The 25,325-nt window shown below is 39.2% G+C and overlaps 1 protein-coding gene across 5 annotated transcripts in view; it reads right to left on the reverse strand.

Annotated features, from left to right (window-relative positions):
* cabin1 (calcineurin binding protein 1) overlaps window positions 1–25,325 on the reverse strand; it is a 102,508-nt gene continuing 77,183 nt past the window's right edge. For 4 of the 5 annotated variants that reach the window (XM_041786990.1, XM_041786989.1, XM_041786988.1 and 1 more), the window contains 5 exons: window positions 23,732–23,806; window positions 14,542–14,800; window positions 8,072–8,230; window positions 5,740–5,942; window positions 4,128–5,645 (listed from right to left, as the gene is read on the reverse strand). In XM_041786990.1, the coding sequence (XP_041642924.1) occupies window positions 5,496–5,645; window positions 5,740–5,942; window positions 8,072–8,230; window positions 14,542–14,800; window positions 23,732–23,806 (846 nt within the window). In that variant the 3' untranslated portion in view covers window positions 4,128–5,495. Of the gene's footprint in view, window positions 1,109–4,127; window positions 5,646–5,739; window positions 5,943–8,071; window positions 8,231–14,541; window positions 14,801–23,731; window positions 23,807–25,325 lie in introns of those variants that run through there. The other variant, XM_041786987.1, reaches the window with a different exon arrangement.

Here is a 25,325-nt window from a genome sequence, read left to right on the forward strand (position 1 = left end):
TTTTTCACATAGGGCCGGGTAGGTTTGGATATTTTTTTCCCCTCTATAAGTGAAATTGTCATTTAAAAACTGCATTTTGTAATTACTGAGGTTATCCTTGTCCAAGATTAAAAAATTGTGGCTGATCTGAAACATTTAAATGAGTCAAATATGCAAAAAAACAACAAACAAACAAGTGCACCAAACGTGAAAAACATTGAAGCATCATAAATTTAGTCAAGCTTAGCTCAAACCCCTCTATCTGGCGTCTTCCTCCCCTGATCACCTTTTTTAGCAGTGATGTTCCACCTCCCAGGTGTCAGTCTTTGGCCATTTGTTTTAACTGCACAGATCCCCTTGTGCTCCACAGTTAACAGCTGCCAATATACAGCCAGGGCCGGGGATCAGACGGCTCTCTAGCAGCCCAATAAAGGGCCCCCGGAGTGGACTGACGAGAAATCTCACACCTTTCGCTCACATTAGCCATGCAGCATGCCCTTTTGATGCTTAATTGGCCACTTTGAGGGTTTTTAGAGATAGCAGCACTGTCTCACAGGGCAGGGGAGATGCCCTGACATGAAAACATCACTATAAATCCTGTAATGTGACTTAATCTGATTGTAGATGCTTTGTTAAGATGTCAGCTGAGAATGTAAATCATTAGGTGGACAAGCAAATATTGTTGCCTCAAAGATAAAGTGGTATTTTTAACAAGAAGAAACCTCAACATTTGTCTGATTTTACTAGAAAAATAAAGGTTGATTCTTCATGTATTAAACAAAAATGTAAAAGACAAGCAACATGTGTAAATAGTCTGTTACTATCCCTGTCCCGACTCTTGATCCTGGTCTCACATGCACCAAAGCAGGGGCCGGCTGAAGCCACATTTGGTCGGCCACATAAGAAAACAAACCTCACATCTAGCTTGCCTGGCAAAGGGGGCAAATGACAACTTCACAGCACTTCATAAGAAACTCCTGGAAGTTGCTAATGAAGACTAATGACTTCCCTCGTGTCGGAGACTTCACACCAGTGTGTACGAGCCCTTTGACCAGAGAGTCAGCGTGGTCAGCGGGGTGGTCCGCAGGCCGGCATGAGACGAACAGCTCCAATGGAAGCAGCACGGAGCCTGGAAGAAGAGACTTTTCATCAGGCCTCTTTTAGAATCAGTATTTTATTAAACAAGATGGACTGATAATTTTTTAAAAATTCCTTTTTAGGAGGTTTTCAAGGGTGTAAATTTACCATCATACTAACTGATGTTTTTGATGGAGGGGGACTCAGGGTCATCCAAATAGCAGGTTTTGAAAATAAGAAATGGTACTATTAGCAATCTAACATTAGCAAAAGCTGTTTTGATACCACGGCAAAAATAATGAAAGTCCTTGGCATTGAAATATGTATAATTTCCTTGTTTGATTACCAAAAACTCTAGTACTCCATCTAAATTATACAAATAACTATTTAAGATTTAATTTGTAAATGGAAAAAGGAAATTTACCAGATTATAAGCAAGATGTACATATTAATTAAGCCTTTTAGGGATGAGTGAATTTCGGTGTTATATAAAAATAAAACTTGATACTTTTGATTTTTCCATTTTTCTATAAAATATGTTATAATATGGATTTCATAGTAATGTTTACAGGTGGTTAAGAAACTAAGTTAATTACAGAACACATCTTTATTCTAATGGTCATGAATCTAAATAAAATATTATCCAATAGAGGGTATGCATGTGATGTCACAGCTGCCGTCTCAGCAGCTGAGTGGCAGAGAGGATGAGACAGAACTCAGTAGGTAGTGAAGTAGTTAGTGTTGTCTTTTTAATAACTACATCTTGATGATGGTCCCTGTGGTCAGTCCAGATCCTCAGCTGATAGAATAGCGTATGTTAATCCACCTTATTGCAAGCTCCCGTGATACTTTGTGTGAAAAGTGGGTGCAACTTCTGGTCCTTTCTGACGAAACAAGATGCTAAACGTGATCATAAGAGTGATTTAGATAGGGTGTAGAGCCAAGAGAGCTTTAACATTTCTCCATTTAGTACATGGGGTTGCTAAAATTCACATTTCACCAACTACTCCCTCTTAAAATGTGGGAATTATATTGATATTACTATCCATGTCTCAAGATGTCAACTCTTTAGTTTGGTAAATCTGGAAAGGCTACAAAATTTCTGGCACACTTAAGGTTCCCAGGATCACAGCGGCCTCCAGAATTCTCAAATCTGAGCAATCAGGGGAGAAAGGCTTTAGCAAAAGATGTGGCCGAGAACCTGATAGTCACTCTGACTGAGCTCCAGAGATGGGACAAAGTTCCAGTTGGACAGCCATCACTGCAGCCCTCCACTGTTACGAGCTTTATGGCAAAATGGCTAGACTGAAGCCTCTCCTCTGTGCAGAACACGTACAAGCCCACTTGGTTTTCATGTGGAGTTTTTTTGCAAACTCAGGGTTAGATTTCATGGGTTTTGCATTGAGGAATAGCTAGATTGAGGAAAGTATAGATTAACGAGAATTAAAATGTGTTTTTTTTCAACTGCAGCATCAGACTGAAACAACAAAAGTAGAAAAAAGTGAACGGGGTCTGAATTCTACACTTCCATTGCTTTTACAGACAAACCAATCTTTCAGTCACAAATTGAACATCTCTCATTGGAGCCTGTTTTTGCAAGGTTAGCATTTTTAGTGACCAAGATGTGTGTATTAAAAGCCAAAACACTCCCGTAAAAATAAAACCCCACTTACATGTGAAGTAGGCCTGATACAAAAAGTTGCCTTTTCTAACTACATGTAAATGTACTGAATCTTATGCGTACTCAGGTGCTTCTTTAGCATTTATCTGAATGAAACTATTAACCTGAATTTAAAGGTGGCACTTGATCTTTTAAATACGCAGCAAGGTTATATGAGAACTTACAACAAATAAAAACAGAGTTATTGTAGCTGTACTTAGAAGAGGATGTGGTCTGTTTAGTACAGGGGTGTCAAACTCAAGGCCCGGGGGCCAAATACTGGCCATGGCACAGTTATACCCGGCCCACCAGATCTTACATTTTTATTAAAACTGTCTCCCCAGTATTAGGTCTGCAGATTTCCCGCCAGTATAAAATGTAAACTTAACCTTAAAGATTTATAATATCCTTGCTGGGTCATAAAAATAAGAAAAAGTAAACAGAAAAATAATTGGAAAAAAGTCAGGAATGTAGGAGAAATTTGTGTTTTCTCTATATTTTCAATTTTGTTATAACTAAAAATCTCACAGTTATAACTAAAAATATGGTTTTGACTTTTTATTTCATATTTTAATCTTGACATCTCAAAACTTTTACTTTAATCTCATATTTTTACATTTTGAATAATAATTTGAAATTTCATACCCTATTTTGATCTTTTAAGATAATGATTTTGACTTTTATCTCATTTTTTTTTACCTTTAAAACATAATTTTTAAGCATATTTCATATGTTGACTTTTAAAACTCATGAATTTGACATTTAACCTATCATGTTTTAAACTCATGATTTTGATGTTTATCTCATAATTTGACTGTTAAATATCATGATTTTGAATTTTATTTCAGTTTTGCTGACTATTTCAACTCCTGACTTTCACTTTTATCTCACATTTTGACCTTGAAAACAAATGATTTTTGATTTTTATTCATATTTTGACTTTCAAAACTCATGGTTTTTAATTTTAATTCATATTTGACTTTTAAAACTCATTACTTTGAAAATTTTCTCATTTTTTGACCGTTTAAAATCATGGTTTCAGTATTCTATCTTATATTTTGCCCTTTAAAACTATTATTTTGGCTTTAAATGTCATATTTTTTCCGTTAAACTTATACATTTGACTTTTTATCTCAGATTTTGAGTTTTTAATTTATCATGTTGCCCTTTAAATCTCAAAATCATTTAAGTTGACATTCAATGATTAAATGTTGACCCTTTTAGGCCCTCAGGATAGACCCAAACTCAGAATCCGGCCCCTGCTGTGACTGAGTTTGACACCCCTGGTTTAGTATCTTGGAATGTGCTTTCGTTAAAAAAGCCTAGGAGCTCTGGGATGGTTGTGTATTAAAAAAACTCTGATTAAAAACTCCTGTGGAGAGCAAGAAAGCAAACAGACATGATTCTCAAATATATTTTTGGTTTGACATCTATAATGCATTCAGTCCAGACAAAGAGAACAGTTCCCCTCAACTTTAAACATGATACATTCCCAAAGCTCAGCAGAACCATAGAAAACTATTTTACAACAAAATCATAAACAAAAACCATGAAACAAAATACAAAACGCTTTCTTTTTTAACAAGGGTGATAATTTACAATTTTTCATTTTTTTGTTCATTTGAAAAATTATCTTTACACAGCTTTCAACAATCAGTAAATATCTTTCTTTGTATAGAAAACAATCTGTAAAAAACATTCGGTTGTCTTCCTCTGAGTTTGGCGACAAATTTACCAAAATGTTTTCTTAAGGAAAGGCATCAGTTTAAAAGTCTTCCTCGTGCATTTCGACTCAGAACAGATTTACTTACAGGGGGAGTCGTTTCCTGCAGTTGACTGAAACTGAAGCGACCCTCACCATAATGCTGACTCTCTCACACATGCACACACCTCTCCAGTTTGTTACTCCACCTATTAAAGCCAAACATGTTGGAAAGAGACTTGGATTATGAAGCGTACAAAAGCTCATTCAGAACTGAATTTTCTCTGTGTTATCATTCAGATCAGTGCTGGTGACAGGACGTCTGTTCCTCTTCGCTACAAATGCACACAGAAGAAAAGAAAAATATAAAGAGGACAAATTATTACAAGAAGTACAGTGAGTACAAAAAAAGCACAAAGTTTAGTGCTAAATGAAAACATCCCAAATATAAGTGTAAACATTTCCAATCTGCTACAGGTTGTGAGGCCGTGTGGACGATCAGCTCCACGGATGAACCTCGAGTGCAGCCGATTGTCCATAAATCACCTTTGTGTCCATTGAAATATAATGTGTAACAATGTTAAACGTCTTACAGAAGAAATTCTCATGCCAAAAAGTACAGGTTCAAAGAGGAGAACAGCAGGTTCATGCTGCTGAGCGTCAGTCCGGACTGAGGCACCTCAGATTGGCGAGGATTTAGCTGCGGCTCGGAGGTACGGTTAGCAAACAACATAAAAAAATAGACGCATAAATGCGGGATCTGTCGGCGTTAAAGGCTGAGTCTTTGCTGCCGAATCCAGCTGGGTTCAGGAGAGCTCCATAAGCTGATGTATGATATGCATAAATGGCACCTTACAGACATGCTGTGGGACTAAAGCCTTCGTCGTCCGTCATGTTCACCATCAAGGTGACATGACAGGCGACGAGAATACTGCATCTTATTTAGTAATGCACGTGACAGAACAATAGCATCAACAAAGACAGCTGCAGACGTGTACCATTCCTTTTTTAAAGACAGGGGCGGGGGGTTTGGCAGAGTGAGGCGACATGGCCTCGTTCAGTTCGAGCCCGCAGAGCTCAGATGTCCATGTAGTCGTCGTCCTCCTCCTCGTCAGACTCGCTCTCTAGAGACGACTCCTGGCTCGACGTCTCCTGCACCTCGAGAGCTGGCTGAGTCAGAGTGTCCTTTTTTACTGTGGCTGCAGACTGAGATGAAAGGATGACGTTCTGTGCAAAAGGAGACAGCAGGTGGCACTGTTGGGTCTAAAATGGCTATGTACACACTGGCACAGAAGTAAATACTCAGAGAACAACTACATACCTTTAGTCTTTGTTTGGTTTCCTCTGAGATGCTGCCTTTGGGGGAGAGGAGCGTGGGCGTCGGGGGAGTTACTGTGATTTCTGGCGGGAACTTGGTAACCGTGGACGGGATGAAAAGCTTTGGCATGTTGGGAGGAACCCGGGAGCGGATTCTGTTGGGGTCTGGAAGCTTTGACTGCTCACTGCTGGCAAACTGCTGCTGGTCTGAGAGAGAAAAAACCAGAAACGATGAAGGAAAATACAGATTTAGAGCAAACAATGTTTCAATTCTAACCATATATATTCTGTTTTCAGTAATCATTGCAATCAATATCTTTATTTGATGTGTTTTTAAACTACATATTCTGTTATCAAATACGATATGGAAATATAAAAAGCTGTATTTCATGAAAATGTTGACCCCCTTTGATATTTGACTCTTGGAAGTTCCAAGCTTCAGCAGCTGAGATAGGAGAGACTCTGCAAACAACAACTGTTGGCCGGGTTCTTCCCCAGTCAAAGCTTTATGGGAGAGCAGCAAAGAGAAAGCCTCTGTTGAAGAAAACTCAGATTAACTAGACTAGAGTTCACCAAAAGGTGTGTGGGAGACTCCATGGTCAAGAGGAAGAGAGTTCTTTTGTCTGATGAGACCAAAATGGAGCTTTACAGCCATCAGACAAGACGGCAAACACTACACAACACCACAAACACACCATCTCCACTGTCAAGCACAGTGATAGCAGCATCATGCTGTGGGGATGCTTCTCTGCAGCCAGCCCTGGAGGGCTTGTGAATGAATGCGGCAAAATAAAGAAAAATCCTAGAGGACGATTTTATTCAGTCTGCAAGAGAACTATGGCTCAGGAGAAGATTTATTTTCCAGCAAGACAATGATCCGAAGCATACGGCAAATGCGACACAGAAATGGTTTAGAGACAACAAAGTGAATGATGTGGCCGAGTCAAAGCCCAGGCCTCAAGTTTGTGGCTGGATTTGAAAAGGGCTGTTCACACCTGAACCTATCCACACAGATTTAGTGCTTTGATTACAGCCAAAGGTGACTCTACTAAATACTGACTTGAAGATGTGAAGATTCATGCAGTTTGATGTGACTTTGTAGAAATCTATTTTCACTTTGACATTAAAGAGTTTTTTGTAATTTATTTCTGACAGATGTATAAAATCAATCAGTGATTGGAACACCTGATTTCAATTATTTGGATGGTTGAGTGAATACTTTTGGCAATACAGTGTATCTTGTTATCTTGAGATATCAAAGCTGGTTTTCCCTTGATAACAGGGAAATCTCTCTAGATTTCTAGAATAAGAATTAAAAAGAATTATATAGAAAGAATTATTTTCATGCAGGATGATTTTCATAACATTCAAAAAGTCCACCATGTGCAGTTTCTGTGCAGCTCTTTTAGATCATCTGTTTGTGGAGTTTTCGTTCTCCTACCACTGCGGTTGTTGTTCTTTCAGCCTACAGTAATAGTTGAAAAGTTCTGACCCACAGCTCACGAGTCACGCTGCCTACATCTGCTTGTTACATGTTAAATTGAAGAGTCTGTTTTTCTCAATAAAAGCGCTCCACAGGGCTTATTAACGGACAGTGCACCAGTGTTTTCTTGTCATGTGGGATTATGATCTAATGAGGGATACAAGCTATCTAAAAAGAGATGCCACCATTCTGTTCTGTGTTAGGGATGTAGGAGCTGGTTTTGTCCCATGTTTGGTCAGATGTTGAATCTATTTACAGTGCTGTAACAAAGTAGTTTCCTTCTTTCTAATTCCTGATTTTTTTTGCGTATTTATCACACTTAAATGTTTTAGATCATCAAACAAATTTCTATATTTCACAAAGACAACCCAAATAAATAGAAAATGCAGCGTTTGAATGATTATTTAATTTTCTAAGGGGGGGGGGGGATCCAAACCTATCTGACCCTTTGTGAAAAACTAACTGCCCCCTCATGACTCAACTGTGATTAACCAAAGCTGACGATCTTGCAATACAAAATAATTAGGGGCAAATTATCAATCACATCAGGATGTATACAAAGTTGATAATGATGGTGGCTGCATTTGTGTCCATGATGGCGCATCTCGGGATTTTACACTGGTATACTGGTCATGCTGGTGTATAAGATGCAGCAGCTTTATTAAAAAAAAGGTGTCTTTAACACCAGATTATAAAATAAACTAGAACGCAGAAATGAAAACAACAAAAAAACATTTGTTAATATTATAAAATTTTCTATATAAATCAGATCCCTGGCAGTTATTTTAGGTACAGTTTCTTTTATCATAAATGAATCTGTGGTGAGTGTGACTTTCAATGTCACATGTCTGACCTGGGCATGTTTGTGCGGTGCTACATGTGGCCGTTTCCTCTTGAAACCAGCCTGCTGTGGACTCCTGCCCCTGGGATACAGTGGCCAGTTTCATCTGCTGACAAAGGTGTGATTCCTGCTGCCGGTATGAAAGGCCCTCGGCGGGCTCCTCTCGCTCCTCTGTGGAGAAAAACAAACAAAAAAAAGGCTTAACAAAAACTACCAGCAGCAGATTCTCTGACTGTAAGGCAGCCCTGGTATTACTGGTCTTATTCCAAAAACAAAGTCAGCCAGAGCTACTTTATCTTCCTGAAATAACATTGCTAATCATGGTCAATGGCTTTTATTCTGTGTTGTAATTCTGAAAAAAAATCAAAGAACAAACATCAAAATTTTAAGGCATTTCAAGGTAGTTTCCTGGTGACTGTGAAAATCAAGTTTGCTTCACTGTTGAGCATGCAAGCAGTTCAGATGAACACTCAGTGCATACTGTTCTCCTGTGGCTCAGACAAAAGATGAAAACAAATATGATCTAATACCCACTCTTACTAGAGTTGCCATGGAAACGATTACATAATACATAGCGCTGCAGTGATGCTTGATGCTACAACCTGTGTGCATCTGTGTGCAGACACCTCTAAAGCATGTTATATCATCCTACTCTGATAACTTCAGACTGTCAATGCAGCTCTTCATCATAGACACTTGGGCATATTGGACTTTTTTTTTAAATAAATACATTTATATTAAAATAAAAATGCCTCCTTATCAGTCCTTTTGAGTTTGTTTCCCCCCCTATAAGACTGACTGGTTTTAGCATATCAATGACTGAGGCTGGGTTGAGCTGAATTCTCCTCTGCAGAGACGTGAAGATGATCAGATGTGCAAAAATTTTGTCACAAAGATACACTGTGCAGTTTCAAATTAAGGAAGAAAACAAAAATTGCTGTTGCAAAAAGCTCTGACAGCTCATTAATTAAATATTTTCATTTTCCACTTCATCAGAGAAACCTTAAAACAGAATTTTAAAACAAGAGAGAATTTAGGATTGCAAGATGCAGCTGAAAAACAACCAATATGTGATGCATGTGAGGACCAAAATGAAATCATCCTCTGGATGTGAGGTAAACAAGGGCTTCAAAGAAATATAAAATAGTCAGAGAAAATGCTGCTTTAAGAGCTGGGAAAACATATTGACTATCAGTATTTTTACAAAGGTAGGCACAGTGGCGTCGGTTTAACGACATTACTGGCCGACATCAGCCCTGTTTACAAACATCATCCTTCACTGCTGGCATACTGTGAATTACATAAAGAGAGGTGATGAAAAAACATCGGCTAAATTGTTGTTAAACATCAGTATTGGCCCTAATCCTACAATCAGGGAAATTCTAATCCAAAGCCTGCTCTTACAGCCCCGATTCCAAAAAAGTAGGGGCGTTGTGTAAAATTTTAACAACAGAATGCAATGATTTGCAAATCTAATTACTCACAGTAGAACATAAATGACATATCAGATGTTGAAACAGACATTTCATCAATTCATGAAAAGTGCCTGAGAAATGAAGGGACCAGTTACTGGAGTTTTGGGAGAGGAATGTTGTCCCATTCTTGTCTCAAGTAGGATTCTAGCTTGTTCAACAGTCCTGGGTCTTCTTTGCAGGAATTTTTGTTTTATGATTCTCTAAAAGTTCTCTCTAAGATCTGGACTGCACTAAGCACCCGGACTCTTCTACTGTGAAGCCATGCTGTTGTGATGAATGGTATGTGATTTTGCAGTCATGCTGAAATATTCAAGGCCTTCCCCGAAAGAGATGTTGTCTGGATGGAAGCATATGTTGCTCTAAAACCTCTGTCTACTTTTCAGCATTGATAGTTCCTTTCCAGTTGTGTAAGCTGCCCACACCATAGGCTCTAATGTAACCCCATACCATCAGAGATGCAGACTTGGTAGTGATCTAATTCAGCACGTGCGGGTCTTTCACTTTACGTTCCTCACAGAGCATGAATGCTTTTCCAGTGGCTTTAGATTAAGATTTGCTGTGTCAAATAAATTGAACTGTTTGATTCACTGTTCATGGAAACATGAACATTTTGCATGTTCAGGCACAACGCTGCAAGCATCCCTGTGCTTTGAAGGGAGAGTGTTTGCACTCCGTTTACTATATATCACAAAACAAGCACATAAAGGCATGTGGCTCCATAAGAATTTACTGTGATCTTGTTTTTATAATCCAGTGAAGCTAAAATCATACCGTAACTGAAAGTCAATACACTGCCCAGCGCTAGTGCCCACTTCTATACTTGGGTGGTAGGGGTGGCAGTAAGGGTCATCCTACCTGCCTTGTTTATATTTTGTGTTTCAGCTGTTTTGGCAGTGTTCATCAGTTGTACATTACATAAAGATGCTACAATATCATCACTCGCCTCTTGAAATGTTTAACTCGATATTCTGCTACCACAGCAGAAGAGTTGCATCTACGAAGGCTTTTGTTAATGAGCTGGCTTATTAACTAAATCATCCTTGAGTGCAGAAGTAAAGGCTGACAGGAGCAAGCAGCTGCAGAAAAACAGTTAAAACAAAACAAGTATAAAGAGCAGAACTTTTAACTTTAACACTGCTTGTTAAAAATCGCATTGATTTATAAATGGACACCTCTCTCGTGCATGGATGGCTGGTGATTATATATGGATGAAAAATGGTCAGAAACTATACTTGGGTGGCTGTAAACATGACACCCATGTATGATTTATGTTTGGGGAACACTGCTTTGGCTGCTATGTACTTAGACTTTGAAATTCTTTGTTTAATGAAGCCATTGTTTTTATTTCAGCAACCATGTGGTGTTAATATTTTCTCAACATTGCTGCCTGAGCTTGTCTTCACATTAAGGTAGATATATTTTGTTGTTTACTCTCAATTTAGAAAATCTCTCATGTAAAACCTGTGTAACTCATCTTTTTTTGGGGTCATGCATCCTAAAAGCAGAAACCTTACCAAGTAAGTTACCTCAGTATTTCAAAAGGCCAAATTAAAATACTGTCTAAGGCAGTGGTTCTCAACCTTGGAGTCGGGACCCCTTTGGGGGTCGCAAGACACTTACAGGGGGTCATCAGATGCAAAGAATATTTTTTACTGATTTTTTTCCCCACCTAGTTTTGTTACTATTATTTGGCACTTTTCAGCATTTTTTTGTGCTTTTATCTAATTCTTACCATGTCTGCTACTTTTACAATCACATTTCACCACCTTTCCCACCTCTTTTTTTGGTTGCCATTTTTAATCCGTTTTAATTCTGTTTTGTGAAAAGGGGTTTGGAAAGAGTGGGTATTATTCAGGTTAAATATACTATGGCTATCACAGCTTAACTCTACAATTGACAAGGATTTTGCTCATCTCCATGGCCCCCAGTTTGTCTGGGTCCCTGAATGCTTTCCCCTTTATCCCCCCTTATGAATAGCCTTGTCTTATTGAATGCTCATGGCTGTATTCAACCACCTTCGGGGGTCCCTGGTCTCTGGCACATTTATTTTGGGGGTCGTGGGCTGAAAAGGTTGAGAACCACTGGTCTAAGGGATGAGGCTGTGCTAACTACAGCTCAATGTGACAAACCGTTTTTGTACACAAACATGAAATGAAAACTGCCTGCAGTGTTGACAGATGCCGCCATCTAATGTCTCTGCTAGTCCAGTAAGACAAGTTAGAATGCTCTAAATAATTTAATATAATAACTACAACAAAGAGGCTCAAATATTTCACATGCCAAGAAATTAAAACCAAGCTCAAATGTTGAATTTAAATATCAAGGAACTTCAGGCTGAAGACATTTGGTGAAGGAATTAAAAATTCAGATATTAAACATAAGATGACCAGTAAATCTGTCAGCCAGAATATTCATTATTAGGATGATTATGCCAAAACCCTCCAGCAGCTCATGTAGGCAGAAAAAGAGTCACAATCTGGAGGATGCTGATTTCTAAAACTCTTGTTAGAGGACTGACAAAAACCCAAAAGGCAAAATGTAAGCAGGCCAGAGATGTTATGTAACAGGTCTGTGGAAGTGCACAGACGCCCCCTGCTGGACAAATGCACTCAAGCACCCTTGGGTATTCTAGTAAAGATTCACACCAGCAGCAATACAAGAATATATGGGAATTATTTAACCAAAACCTTTTTAATAAAATCATATAAAAATTTCTGGCTTGTTTAACACTAGAAAGACCAGAACTCCAAACCTACTAGAAAGACTGAGAGGTCATTATCCCTGATGATTGACACTAAGGTGACTTGTATTACAATGACTTAAACATTTGTTCAAAGGTGTGTTTAAACCTATGACTTGCTTGTATTAAATGCACGATGATTCAAAGAATCAGGCTGTGGCGATGCATGAGGTCAGAGAATTAACTGTCTACTGTAGTGGCGTAAACTTGCTGATACTGCTGCTGAAGCTAATTTAAATCAGAGATAAACATGGTAACTATGATAAATCAGGCACAATAAAAGTCCACAGTTGTGATTTTCCCTGAGTGATTTTATTTTGAAGGCCCACATCAGGAAATCTGGTGTGTTCAGTAGCAGCTTGACATACTGCAGCAAACAAGGAGTGAAATTAAAAACTACAGGTTGCTGTGAAGAAGTGAACACAGAGGGACTTAGGAAACCAGTTTTCTGTGATCTATGCTCAGAAATGAGTTCAGTATGCCATCACAGGTTTGTTGCAGGGGGAGAAGGGGGTTGCACCCCCTGAATATGTATTTAAATGTATTATCTCTTTATTTTGTAATACTGCAATCTACTACTGTCAACATGATGGGTAAAAAAAGAACCCGTGATATGCTATTTAGACCATATCACCCATGCCTAAATGAAGCAATCAATTTTGAACCACTTTTATAGTTAAAAAAATAAAACCAAAGTTTGACAAACTTTGGTTTGGTCAAACAGGCATTTATAGAAAATATATTTTGGGGGTGAATTGTTGTCCTGATCACTGTCGAGTTTGGGTGTGACTTTTCCGATACATGTTGCAGTGCTACTACCACCTACTGTCATTTATCTGACCAGTATTTTCACTCTAATGGCAAAAAGCTGTTTGTTCTTTTTGTGTGTGTGTGTGTGTGAATAAGATGTTGATGCTATTAATTAATCTAGAAAAACTAAGTTTTGCTTTAACAAAGTTTCACCACAGAATAATGTGACAAGCTAAGCTAAAGCAACATGGCAAAAGAAGCTAACAAAGCATATTTTCATTCACTATTGTTATTATTGATCTTTTTATGTTTTTATTACTGTTTTTATCAAACCAAGTTTTTTTTGTCAGTGTTAATTTAGCATGTTCAGCTGGACTTCCCTGAATTAAAATAATGAGCTTTAATTTGTAAATTGTGAAGTAAGTTTGGTTTATGAAACCCTGAGCTGGCAAAGTACCAGACCATTGTACTCAAGTAAAAGTTCAGTTACTTTGGAACTCAAGTACAATTTAAAGTACTGGTCTATAAATCTACACAAGTCAAAAGTAAGTCATTTAAAGTTTATTCAAAGTACTGAGCACCTTTTTTTGATACCCAAGTGGTGTTCACAGGGAAATATAATCTCTCCTTATTGTCCAACACCTACAAGGTAATATGAATCTCTAACTAGGTTGTTCACTATAATAATAGTAATAATAATAATAACATTATTTATAGAGCACTCACTTTTAAAAATAAGGGATTACAAAGTGCTTTGACATGGTTAGGAACAAGAGCAACTAAGAAAAGATAAGGCCTGACTTAACCTCGAGCAAAATACAACAGCAGGTTTGGGGTGAAAAGTGGGATCATTCTCTTGCTATGTGCAGCTGACTGTGAAAAGCAAATTTCATGCCATCTTCTTGTTGGCAGAAATATTGGCCCTCTTTGTTTTGGCTTTAATGTTTCTTTTTCACTCTGTACTTAATACTTCTGAAAATATAATGAAGTACAAAAATTCCCCAAATATATATTACAGTGAAAGTAGTGATTTTACAAGTTTCCCTAAAAAGTACAAGTGCACAAAGAGGTTACTCGATTACATCAATTTGAGTAGATGTAGTTAGTTACTTTCCACCCCTGATGAAACAATAATGAAAACTTTAATGACAGCCTAAACAGTGTTTTCTGATGTGTCTCTCCATAACAGATGGATAGAGGTTATGTCTTAGTATAGTCCCCTGAAATTGTAATTCAAATCAGCCCTTGATCAGCACCACAGAGCAGCACATTTATCCAGACAAATAACAGCCTAAAACCTCCTCAGCCTAGTTTGATTTAACTAAACAGCTAAATTTGGTCCAATAGGCATCTTGCTCTAAGAGAAACAATGAATGCTGCCTAGCAACTAAGATAGATAAGATAAGATAGATAACTAAAAATTGTTTTGTATTGCAAATGTGAAAACTGCCTGCCATTGTCTTTCCAGAGTTAAACGCATGCAAGTGCAACTACATCAAAGGTGGAGGTCACTGTACCTGCGTGTGGTAGGAAGGCCATGGCAGCGGGGTGGCCGGCCGCTCTCCTGTGCTGGGTCTGGTCGTGGAAGCCTGAGGCCGGAGGAGCTCTGGACAGCTTGCTCAGGGGCTCGTACAGCGCTTTGGCCTGGACGTCCTGGGTGGAGAGCGGGTGGCAGGTGGTGTGGCTGAGCAGGACGGGCGTGGGCAGGGAGGCAGGGAAGAAGATATCTCGGTGCTCCTTGGTGTATTTGGGTGTGGAGGGGGCGTCGCCTGCAGTCTGTTGGAAAAAGAAGAAGAGCAGTGGCGGTGAGTAGGCGAGGAGATCCATGAGCAGTTAAAACCGTCTTCGGCTCAGGTAGATTTCTCTGAAGAGTTCATCCTCTCCCTGGTGAGTCTGGCCAGAGACTCAGAGCCAGAGAAGAAGCCTGCACTTTTCAAACACCACACATCAGCAGTAACAGTCTCTCACACAAGAAGTAAGGAAATCCTCTACAGAGCGGTGGGGTTTAGAGTCTCCCTGTTTTGTGCCGGACTGTGTGCTGGGTGCACCGCTCGACACCACGTCCCTCTGAGGCACTTTCCTGTGTGTCCTTTAGAGGACCACTTAGAAACACAAGAGCTGCACAAACAACCTGTGACAACAGCCGCCCTGCTCCCAGAGCCGCTGTCATGGCAACACAGTGGAGCAGAGTCAAAAGAAATAAATACACCTTCTCTAGTTTTCAATGTAAAATGGATGAAAGGTTGGAGGAGAACCAGCCGTTAAGAGCTGCAAATCCTCCTCTATAGTCTTTACTGTGAACAGGAGCAAGAAGTCTGATATCCAGAGAAGGGCTACACACTGTATTATTCATAAAAGCAGACTGATGAGTAGATATGATTCAGATTTGCCCCATGCAGAGCTTGGTGAGGGGCAAATTTGATTATTTCATGTCTAACACTTTTATCAGAGTTTAAAACCCCACAGGGCCACATTATACATGACAAGCATCTTTGACAGATCCAGTATGTTAGCACAGGATAATTTGGCAATAACAGAGCTCTCATGCCTTTTTCTCTCTGCTGGGAGTTCAAGTCAAATTGTGTCTGAATCAGAGCTGTGTGTGATGAAGGTCCCTGAGGGATTCACACAGCAGACAACAGGCAAATCAAACAGCGTAACCATCCAAAAAAGCTCAGGCAGCAATAGATCCTCCGGTCCGACACAGCTACGAGCATGCAGCGGCTCCAAGCACAGCTCTGATGATTCATATTTCATGAATTAAACATCAATAAAAGACACAGACGAGTCAGCTGGACCATTAGCAAAACACCGTACCTGAGAGGATTGCAGCACATAGCATGCAGCCGGTCTGCGGGCTCCTCAGGGGTTTGCTGTTTGCCAGAGCGGGCTGAAGGCGGCCAAACGGAGGTCCCACAATGTCAACTGAAAGATGGTTCTTTGCAATTATCGAGATTGGGCTTTAAATCAGATTAGAGCAGCTGTAGATGTCGTGCATGGGTTTGGTCATCTCTTCATCACAATTGAAAGAGCGGCCAACCGAACATTTTAATTAAATTGCCTGCACAAATGGGACCAACACTGGAGTGCCAAATTTCCATATTCTTTAATGTGTTCGATAGGGGTGTGCAGAAATATTGATACAGCACTGTTTGATCATCCTAACTAGAGTTGTCATTAGGGATGCACAGATACAAATACCAGTGTTGGATGTCAGTGCTGAAGCCTAAGTACTTGCACACAAGCACTGCAGATACTGCACATGTATCATTTTAAAGCATGACGGTATAAATGATATAAATTTGGTCTACAGTAGAGATTTGGACTCTACCGACCAATAGCAATAACACTTGTTAATGACAGCATCATATCTGCCTCAGTGTGAGTTAGCAGGCAAAAACATGTTTTTTCCTCACAAAGTCAGATGGCTGAACCGCAACTAAGTCTGTGTGCTGTCTCTGTCAGCCTGCATTGGGCTGTAACACGAGCTTAGTGCTGCTTTGGCTGGTCTCAGAGCCCAGCGCTGCGGCTCTTCCTCCTAGAACGGCATAAACAACCATTTAAAAGTCTATTTTAACTTATGACTTTCTTTTTTAAGTCCACAGTGAGTCAAAGATCCAGGCTGCGATGTTAAATGAGGTCAGAAAAGCTGCTGTAAACTAGCTGTATTCTCCGGTTTGGCAGCCAAAACTAAGCTAACTCAATGCTAAACACAATACTTCCATCAAGCTCTTCAAAATAAAGGTCTGCAGCTTTTATTTTTCTGAAACGCTTTCATTGTGAATGCTTTCACTAGGAAATGTGTTCAAGTCACTAGAAGCTTAACACACCTCATCAGGTTGGAGATGAAATACTAAACTTGGAGTGCAGTGAGAAGTAAACCTAGAGACTTAAAACAAAAAACACGTTTTCTGTGTTCTTATACTTAGAGATAAATTTAGTATGCCATCAAAGGCTTGTTTTAAGGGGAGAAGGGGGTCAATAGCACTTGAATTTGGATTCAAAAGCATTATCTGTTTTTAATTTTGTAACACCGTGATATAATACAGTTATCGTCAAAGGCAAGAAAAATACCGTGATATGACTTTTAGGCCATATCGCCCAGGCCACCTGACGCATCAATATATTATTGTCCTGCAATCCATGACATATTAACCTTTCAAAGCGGATGGATACGCCCGTTTCCTTGTTTCTCACTGGCGAATCCATCTTGCAAAGCTCCCATCTGAACTGTTTGGGCCCGATTAGAAAGTGACAGGACCAATCAGCGACGAGGGGCAGTACTTTGAGGCACAGCAGAGTCGTGACGTTAACAAGCAGCAGCAAGAGCTGGTGCAGCTATGGAGGAAGAGCTTGGCGTGGATGCTGCTAAAGCGCCAGTTTTATCAGAACTTGACAACATTTCTTCGTTACAAGAAGAACAAACAGCAGCAGTGAGTTGTTTTCTTTTCAAAAATGACAAAAGTCGAGTACTTATATGTCTATAGTCACCATGTTTCGCGTTATTCCTCAGTAGCTGCGCACGCACAGCTCGATAGCGGCTAGGTCACTTGTTTTGTTGCTCTGATTGGCCCAAAGAGATGTGACAGAATGTTCATTCAATCACACTCCGAGTTTTTTCAAAGCCTCTGCCTTTTCTCAAACGTTTCCTGTTGAAGCTTTCCCGGATGGATGAGTGAAACAAATCCAAATGGCGTGTCAGGTTATGACATATTGCATAAGAGCTGGATCTTCACAGGACAGTAGGGAACTTATCGTGTACCGCATCATGTGCTATCCTGTGATTCCCATCCCTAGAATAAAACCACAACAACAAACATCCAAGTCTGCTTATATTCAAACAGCAGCTGAGACTGGAGTGTTTTAAGAAGCTCTGTAGGAGATCTGCACCAGCTCCATGAGAGGAGGAGTGTAACAAACAGAAAACATCGACAACCACGATCACGGGTCATGCATCTTTGACTTGTTTTTCCTCCTGATGTGGCATCAAACCGAGGAATCACATAATACACAGATTACAAAACGGCTCAGGACTACACGCCAGATCACGCTCTGCACTTGTGGGGGCTTGAAGGAATGTGTGAATCTGTGAGAGGCAGGCAACAACTTTTTTTCATGTCCTCAAGCTAAGAGCTTCCAAGGTGCCCACTCACATTTTCAACTACACACAAACACAAGCCACGAGAGGAGCTGCTATCATAATAATTACAACTAAGCAGGAGTTAGATGAGACTGCAGAAGAGAGTGTGCAGTATCCCTCTGTGTTATTAGTAGCACAGGGAAATATCATCGCAAGCGATTATTGACTTATCCAACAAGTCAGCAAGCAAACCAAACAAACTGGACAACTGTAAGAGGCATCACAGCAGAGGACTAGAGAGTGACTAAGACTACACATATAAGACTTAACTTTAACAGAAGGTACCTGTTAGAAGTCTTAAGTTATGAAATAAACAGTAATTAATACTGATGTCTCTAAATGACCTACAAAACTAACCAACACATAAGGAAAAAAAACAAATTCAACATAGATTATGCCAATGCCTGAAACTGCAAAGGCATATATTAAAAGCTCGATCTTTGGATTATATGAATCAATACAGTAACTTTCAAAAAAAGAACTGATCTGACTCATACAATCGATTTTTTGAACCCAGTCCTGTTTTAGATTAAAACGGTTTATTTGCAACACAAATATAAACTAATCTCCTTAATGCTGTGAAATCCCTTATTTTACATGTTGTGTTTGGCTGTTATATAAGATTTTTTAAAGGTTTTAAACTTATGTAGTCTTTTAGTCTTTCAAAGTGTTTTGTTATAACTGAATTTCATTAGTGGCCATACAGAAGCCTCCTCAGTGAAAAACACATGAAAGCCTGCTTGAAGCTTGTAAAAAAGCAGCTGAAGAACTCTCAGACCGTGAGAAACAGGATTTTCTGGTCTGATGAAACCAAGATTGAACTGTTTGGCCTCATTTCTAAACATTATGTCTTGAGGAAACCAGGCACTGCTCATCACCTGCTCAATATCATCCCAGCAGTGAAGCATGGTGGTGGCAGCATCATGCTGTGGGGGTGTTTTTCAGCAGCAGGGACTGGGAGACTGGTCAGGGTTGAGGGACAGCTGAGTGGAGCAAAGTACAGAGATATCCTCAACTAAAACCTGTTCCACAGTGGTCCACAGCAACCTGGTGGCCAAATGTGGCCTTTGGCCCATTTTAAAATTTTGCACAGAGTAAATTCTAAATCATAAAAGAAAAATGATCCACATTTAAACATGAAGCTTGTGATTGACTGTTTTTTTAATCCAAATTTTCTTATTTACAGATGAGTATAGTTTTGTGTTACCTTGGGGGCTCGTCCAGGATGCTTACACAAAACTATACTCGTCTGTCAATAAGAATACACAGAAAAAAATATAGTTTGTGAAGACAGTATGAGTTTATATGGATTGTCGTATAGCTGAGATTCAGCACTATGCAGTGCTATTGTGCTTATTCTGTAAACAAACATTTTACAGGTAAATTTACTGATGTGCTTTATTTTTCGTGACTCAAACCAAGACAACACTGTAAATTCTCTGGTTCATGGAGCTTTATTCTCATTCTAACCAGGGTGGAGCCCGTGATAGCCAGGGCTAACCAGGGTTACCCTGAAAATCTGACTGGCTTCCTTAAAATCCTTGAAGTGACTGTTGTTTTCTGTACCTCAAGAAGACTGGGTTTACTGACTTCAGGTTCATAAAGGTGAGTTATACGAAAGTGACCTCAACATCCTCAATATTTTCTGTAAGTGGCCCCTTCGTGGGAAAAGCTTGGACACCCCTGCCCTAAGCACACAACCAAGACAACTCTGTGAATGTCCTAGAGTGGCCCAGACAGCGCCCTGACTTGAACCCTATTGAACATCTCTGGAAACACTTCGCTTTCCACCAATGGTCCCCACCCAACTGGACTGAGCTTGAGAGGATTTGCAAAGAAGAATGGCAGAAAATCCTCCAGTTAAGGTGTGTAAGGCTTGTTGCAACATGACAACAGACAAAAGTGAAGGGAGTTTAAATACTTTCTGTCAGATTTTGACCAGGATTTAGCCATGATTCAGTATGGGATTTAAGCATTTATTCCTTATTATAATTGGAACACCTTAGTTGCCGCAAGGCGGTCCAGCAACAACTTTTCTTTTTATTTTGTATGAAATCTGTCCCTGAGATTGAATAGCCCCTTCAAATTGTAAACCACTTCTTCTGTTTAAGAGGAGGATTTCTCATTTTCTTTTCGGGTTTCTTACACATTTTGAGAAATGAGGCTTGTAGCTTTCTCACCGTTATCTCACTTTCTAATTATTACACATGAACACCCAAACAACAGGCAAACACACAAAAAACAACAAAAAACTCATGCAGAAAATAAGATGATAGGATCAGTGAACAAGGGAAGAGATTTATTTTGCCCACAGCTAGTTCTCGAGAGCGTGAGGTTTGGGGGAAAATCATCGTGACAACAGGATGTGGGCAGAGGGACCCTTGTTGACTGTGTAGGCAGGAGGAGGGATGTGAGGAAGGGGGAGTCACAGGATGAGGCAGAGCAGATAATGACTCGATGAGGAAGATGAGGGCCGGAGACAAAGCTCTGTAAGTGGTTTCAGCATCACATGAGCCCATCAGATTAAAAACAATTAGACACAATTATGTAATGCATTAAGATACTGTGATGTGTCTTTTAGCCTGGTGTATCATTATCATAGCGCCTGTGCAAATGAACATTCAAACTAAGCTAAACCTGAGACTGATGACAACTCCTGCATGTGTCTGAGGGGACAACAGGGAGCATTCACACCATGCTTCATGGCTATTTTTGGTACCTGCAGGCTGGACAGGAATACGTTTGAATTACCGTGGAAATAACTTTGTTACTAACATTCAAGGGCATCATAATGTAAAGGCTGATTGTTTCCCTCCCACAGAACAGTCCCAACTAGCTACTTACCTTTCACTTTTTTGTTATTTGCTTTTTTCTTTGAAATGTGTCTGGAAAATGACAGTTTAAGCAATAAAAAACAAGTTTCATTACTAAATAACTTAGTTGCGTTATGATTCAGATAACACATAACTGAAATTAGCCGTTTATCACCTTGGCAGATGGCCAGGTGAACAATGACAAAGCTAAACCACAGACTGTATACTAAAATTAATGCAGCAACAGCAACTTAGTAATGAATAGGGAGTAAATCTGGCTACAATATAAAATTGATTCCTTGAGCATTGCTACTGCATTTGCCAAAATCTCAAAGTCTGTCATAGTACAATTTTAGTAAGACTTGATTGGATTCAGGGGGCCAGACATCAATTTCAGGTGATGTTCTGTACCGACAGGTTCTATGAAGTCATGTGATTCTAATGACGCATAAATGTCTGTTGGGGGTCAGAAGGTGGGGGATGGCCATAGGAATGAATGGGAATGGAGGAATGTTAGTACTTAACAGCTCTAAATGGACCTGCACACTGCAATAGTCATCAGAAAATGTGAACATGCATCAAGAATGATACTTGCACTTTACAAAACAGTGATTTTTTTTCTAAAGTTAGACCGATTTACCTGGCCTGAAGGAGATCAATATCACAATTTACTCAGTTCTACAGGTCTCTTGGTGTCAAGGACTGTCTTGTCAGATAAAGGGAGACTAGAGTCTTGAGGAGTCTTCTACTGAGTTAAGAGGCTAAGCTGAGCACAAAAAAAATCCTTATCTTGACAGTAACGATGAGCCATTTATAAACAAGCCCGTAAGTACCAGTTTTCTTTCCTCCATCCATTGTTGTTATTTAATCCACGTTTAAAAAAGCAAAACTGTTACCAAATGAAGAGCCATTTGGGAGCCAAACAACCAACTCTACTGAGCTGAGACAAATGATCTGGATCTCTTAAAAAACAGATTTCCCATCACAACATGGAAGACTACGGGCATCAGCTAAAGAAACATATGCAAGATCAGGTCTTCATATGCTAAACCATGGCCAAACTGGACTGAGCAAAACCGGACCGCTTTGTGAAAACAGATCACACACAATCACTCTTCAAGGATCTGCAGGAACCCTCTTATGATATCAATTTGACCTTTTCTGAATCTAAATTGCAGTCATAACCCAGTCTTGTGTCCTCTTCGGCTTGTTTTGACATTTCTTTTGCTTTTATTTACACACAAGGCCTTGAATCGTTACTGTGTTTATGCATCATTTCAACTCTACATACTTTTAAAAAAGCAGCATAATTCATAGAAAGTTTTGAATGACTTTAGGGATAATAATGAGATTAAATCTGTGACACAAGATCAAACATTGAAGAATCTTCCTTTTTTAACAGAGATCTTAAATTTGATTAATAAAAGACTTGGGACAGAGTGATGGGAATTATAGCTCTTTTTAGTGATCTGTATCAGTGCTGAATTGTTAAGTAATAATTTGCCACTGTTATTAAACTGGACAGTATTGCGATTAAGCTATAATACAAAAAAACGGAATCATGAGTCTACTTGCTTGGTTATCTGATAAGGAAAATTATAGTTCTGAAGTTTGTATTTCTCAACTCAAAACATACAATTACTGAGTGGCATAAAAATTCAAACTCTGAAGTTTTAAATGTACTGCTTTAAAATAATATATATATATACACATATATATATATATATTTTTTTTTTTTTTTAAAGAAAGGTACTTCTACAAATTGCAAAAATGGCACTGCTGTAAACTTACAGGTCTTTCCACATGCATTTTTATAAGCCTCCCAAGTACTAATGCCCTCAATACAAAAATAACTGCAGTTTTATGCTATAATGTTATTTCACAGCCTGACACTACAATTGCGGTTAGATTAATTGTGCAGCACTGATCTGGATTGTTTGGCTCAGTTCAGATAAAAGATCAGGCTCTTTCGGCTCTCTATTTGGAACTACCCTGGCTTCTTTCAGCCAGATTTGCTAATGCTATGACATATGTTTGATATTTGTTTTGGTACTGTAGGCCAGTTGTGTTTGTAGGGATGCGTCTGTACAGAGCCAGTATGAGAGGCTAGTGGCACTACTTAAGCAATGGGCAGATAATAAAGGAAGAATGTTTTTATCAGGAAATGAGATGGCAATCATATAAAGATAAGAAATAAAAAGGAAAACTCTGTTCATAGTCAGTAATTAATTCTGGGTGGCCTGCCCAGGTGGAGTTTATGTCCTTTTACACAGAGCTCTTTCCCTATCTCAGATTTTTGCCATTGTCAGATTACTGCTAGCTTGTTTGAAAGTTCAAGATGATGTATAGCTTGGTGAAAACTGCCAAAGTGGTGCACAGTGGGAATTTCAAAATAAAGGTGTATCTTAGGAAAGTTATGTAGTTGTTGCTTTGACTTTCCATTGATTTAACTGGATCATTGTTCAACCATCTGATGTATCGATCCAGACTGATGATTAGCTACACCCCTCTGACACATTAAGCTCCTCAGCGTTCTTGACCAGTTTAGCATAGTGGAGGAGGAAAGGAGAGTTACAAAAACTCGGAAAACAGTCATTATGCTCCCCATAAATCAGAGTGTCGGCTCCAGTCAAACACATGATTCTGCTCTGTTTTGGAAAAGAAACTCATCTGAACTTCAGGCATATGCACAGAGCACACTGTAGAGGTGGCAAGCATGATGAACGGTGAGCATGCCCAGTTTAAATGTTTTACCTGTCTTTGGGCAGAGGTGGCCAACTGTATTTGGCAGAACTTCACAGCTTGATCCAGAGCTACGTCCTCATCCACCTGACAGAGGAGAAGAGACACGACAAGGTCATAAAAGGCAAAGCAACACATCTTCATACAGTTTTGGTTGGCTTTCACAGCACCTCATACAGACATTAGTGCCATAAAGAACCCCCAGTAGCTAAACGTATGTAAGTAAATGCATTTGTCCATTTCTGATGTACTGTACTGTGGGACTTTTTACTTCACGTGCAGAGCTTTTCCCAGACTGAAATGCATGGGTGGTAGGGGTGGCAGAAAGGGGTCATCCCTTCCACCTCATTTCATGTTAGTTTTGTATGTTTTTGCTCTTTTAACAGTATTCATCAGCTGCACTTTGCATAAAGATGCTCAAATATCACTTGCCTCTGTAAATGACTCATTTGATACAGTGTAATCACGGCAGATAGCTGCATGTTTGAAGGCTAATTGTTAATGAGATGGCTTATTGCAACCATCGTCCTAGAATGCAGAAGAATAGGATAAAAATTCAGCTGCAAAAAAGTTAAAACTTCATCATAAGAAGCTGAAGAAATGCCATTCCTTCAAAAGTGCACTTAAGCATAAATGGGCACCTCTCCCATGCACGGATGTTGATTATATATAGATTCTTTCAAAAACAAGCAGAAAAAAGGGTCAGCAAAAATGCCTGACAGCCTGCAAGTATACCTGGGTGGCCAACCTGAGTTTCATCTATGTGTGGCAAACACTGGTGTGTGTTGTTGTCTAGTTAATCTGGTGCTGGTTTGTAACTGTTTTCTAAACAGGAACCTCCAAAGGACTGGACTTTATGCTTACTCTAGTAAAAAGGCGACCAAACCTTGATTATTTTGACAGACAGTAGCAGAAAAAAGTGCCAAAGATTTAAGCATGTACATCCAAGATTTAAAAACCCTTTACAATTATAATGAATCACTTTCTTGTTCTCCAAACCAGAAGCATACACATGCAACGCATACAGTTTGACTCTATTACCAGAAATCTAGATGAAATCACAATTATGTCCCACTGCCATTTTCAAATCACAGGTGTATCATTTCTTTAGTCTGAAATGTGCGCCGAATTCCAGTTAAATACAACATTTTTGAAGCAGAGATGTTATGCTCTACACATCATGCAAACAATCGAGTCTCTTTTCAATAGCTTAAAAAAACCCCACTTTTCTTGTTTTTATACATTATCTACATCACAGTGAGAATGCTATTAAAATGATCATCCCCTTCAATCAAACAGTTCTTATAGAAGTTGCAATATGAGCCAAAATAATCGCAATTAGATATTTAAAAAAATAGTTTAGCCATATATTAATCTATCTAACTGGTGTTGGTTATAACCAACACAATATAATGGTTATAGAATGATTTATTGCTTGTGTTGGTTGAAGATGAATTACTTAAAAAATAGTCACAATATTGGGAAAAAATGCAATCAGATAGGGATGCACAATATTATTGGCATTATATTGGTATGGCATTTATAACTGATATTTAAGCTATTAAAATCCGCCAAATCAGCAGTAAATATTGGCCATACAAACACA

The sequence above is a fragment of the Cheilinus undulatus genome, linkage group 5 (genome assembly GCF_018320785.1).
Source record: "Cheilinus undulatus linkage group 5, ASM1832078v1, whole genome shotgun sequence".
NCBI lineage: Eukaryota > Metazoa > Chordata > Actinopteri > Labriformes > Labridae > Cheilinus > Cheilinus undulatus.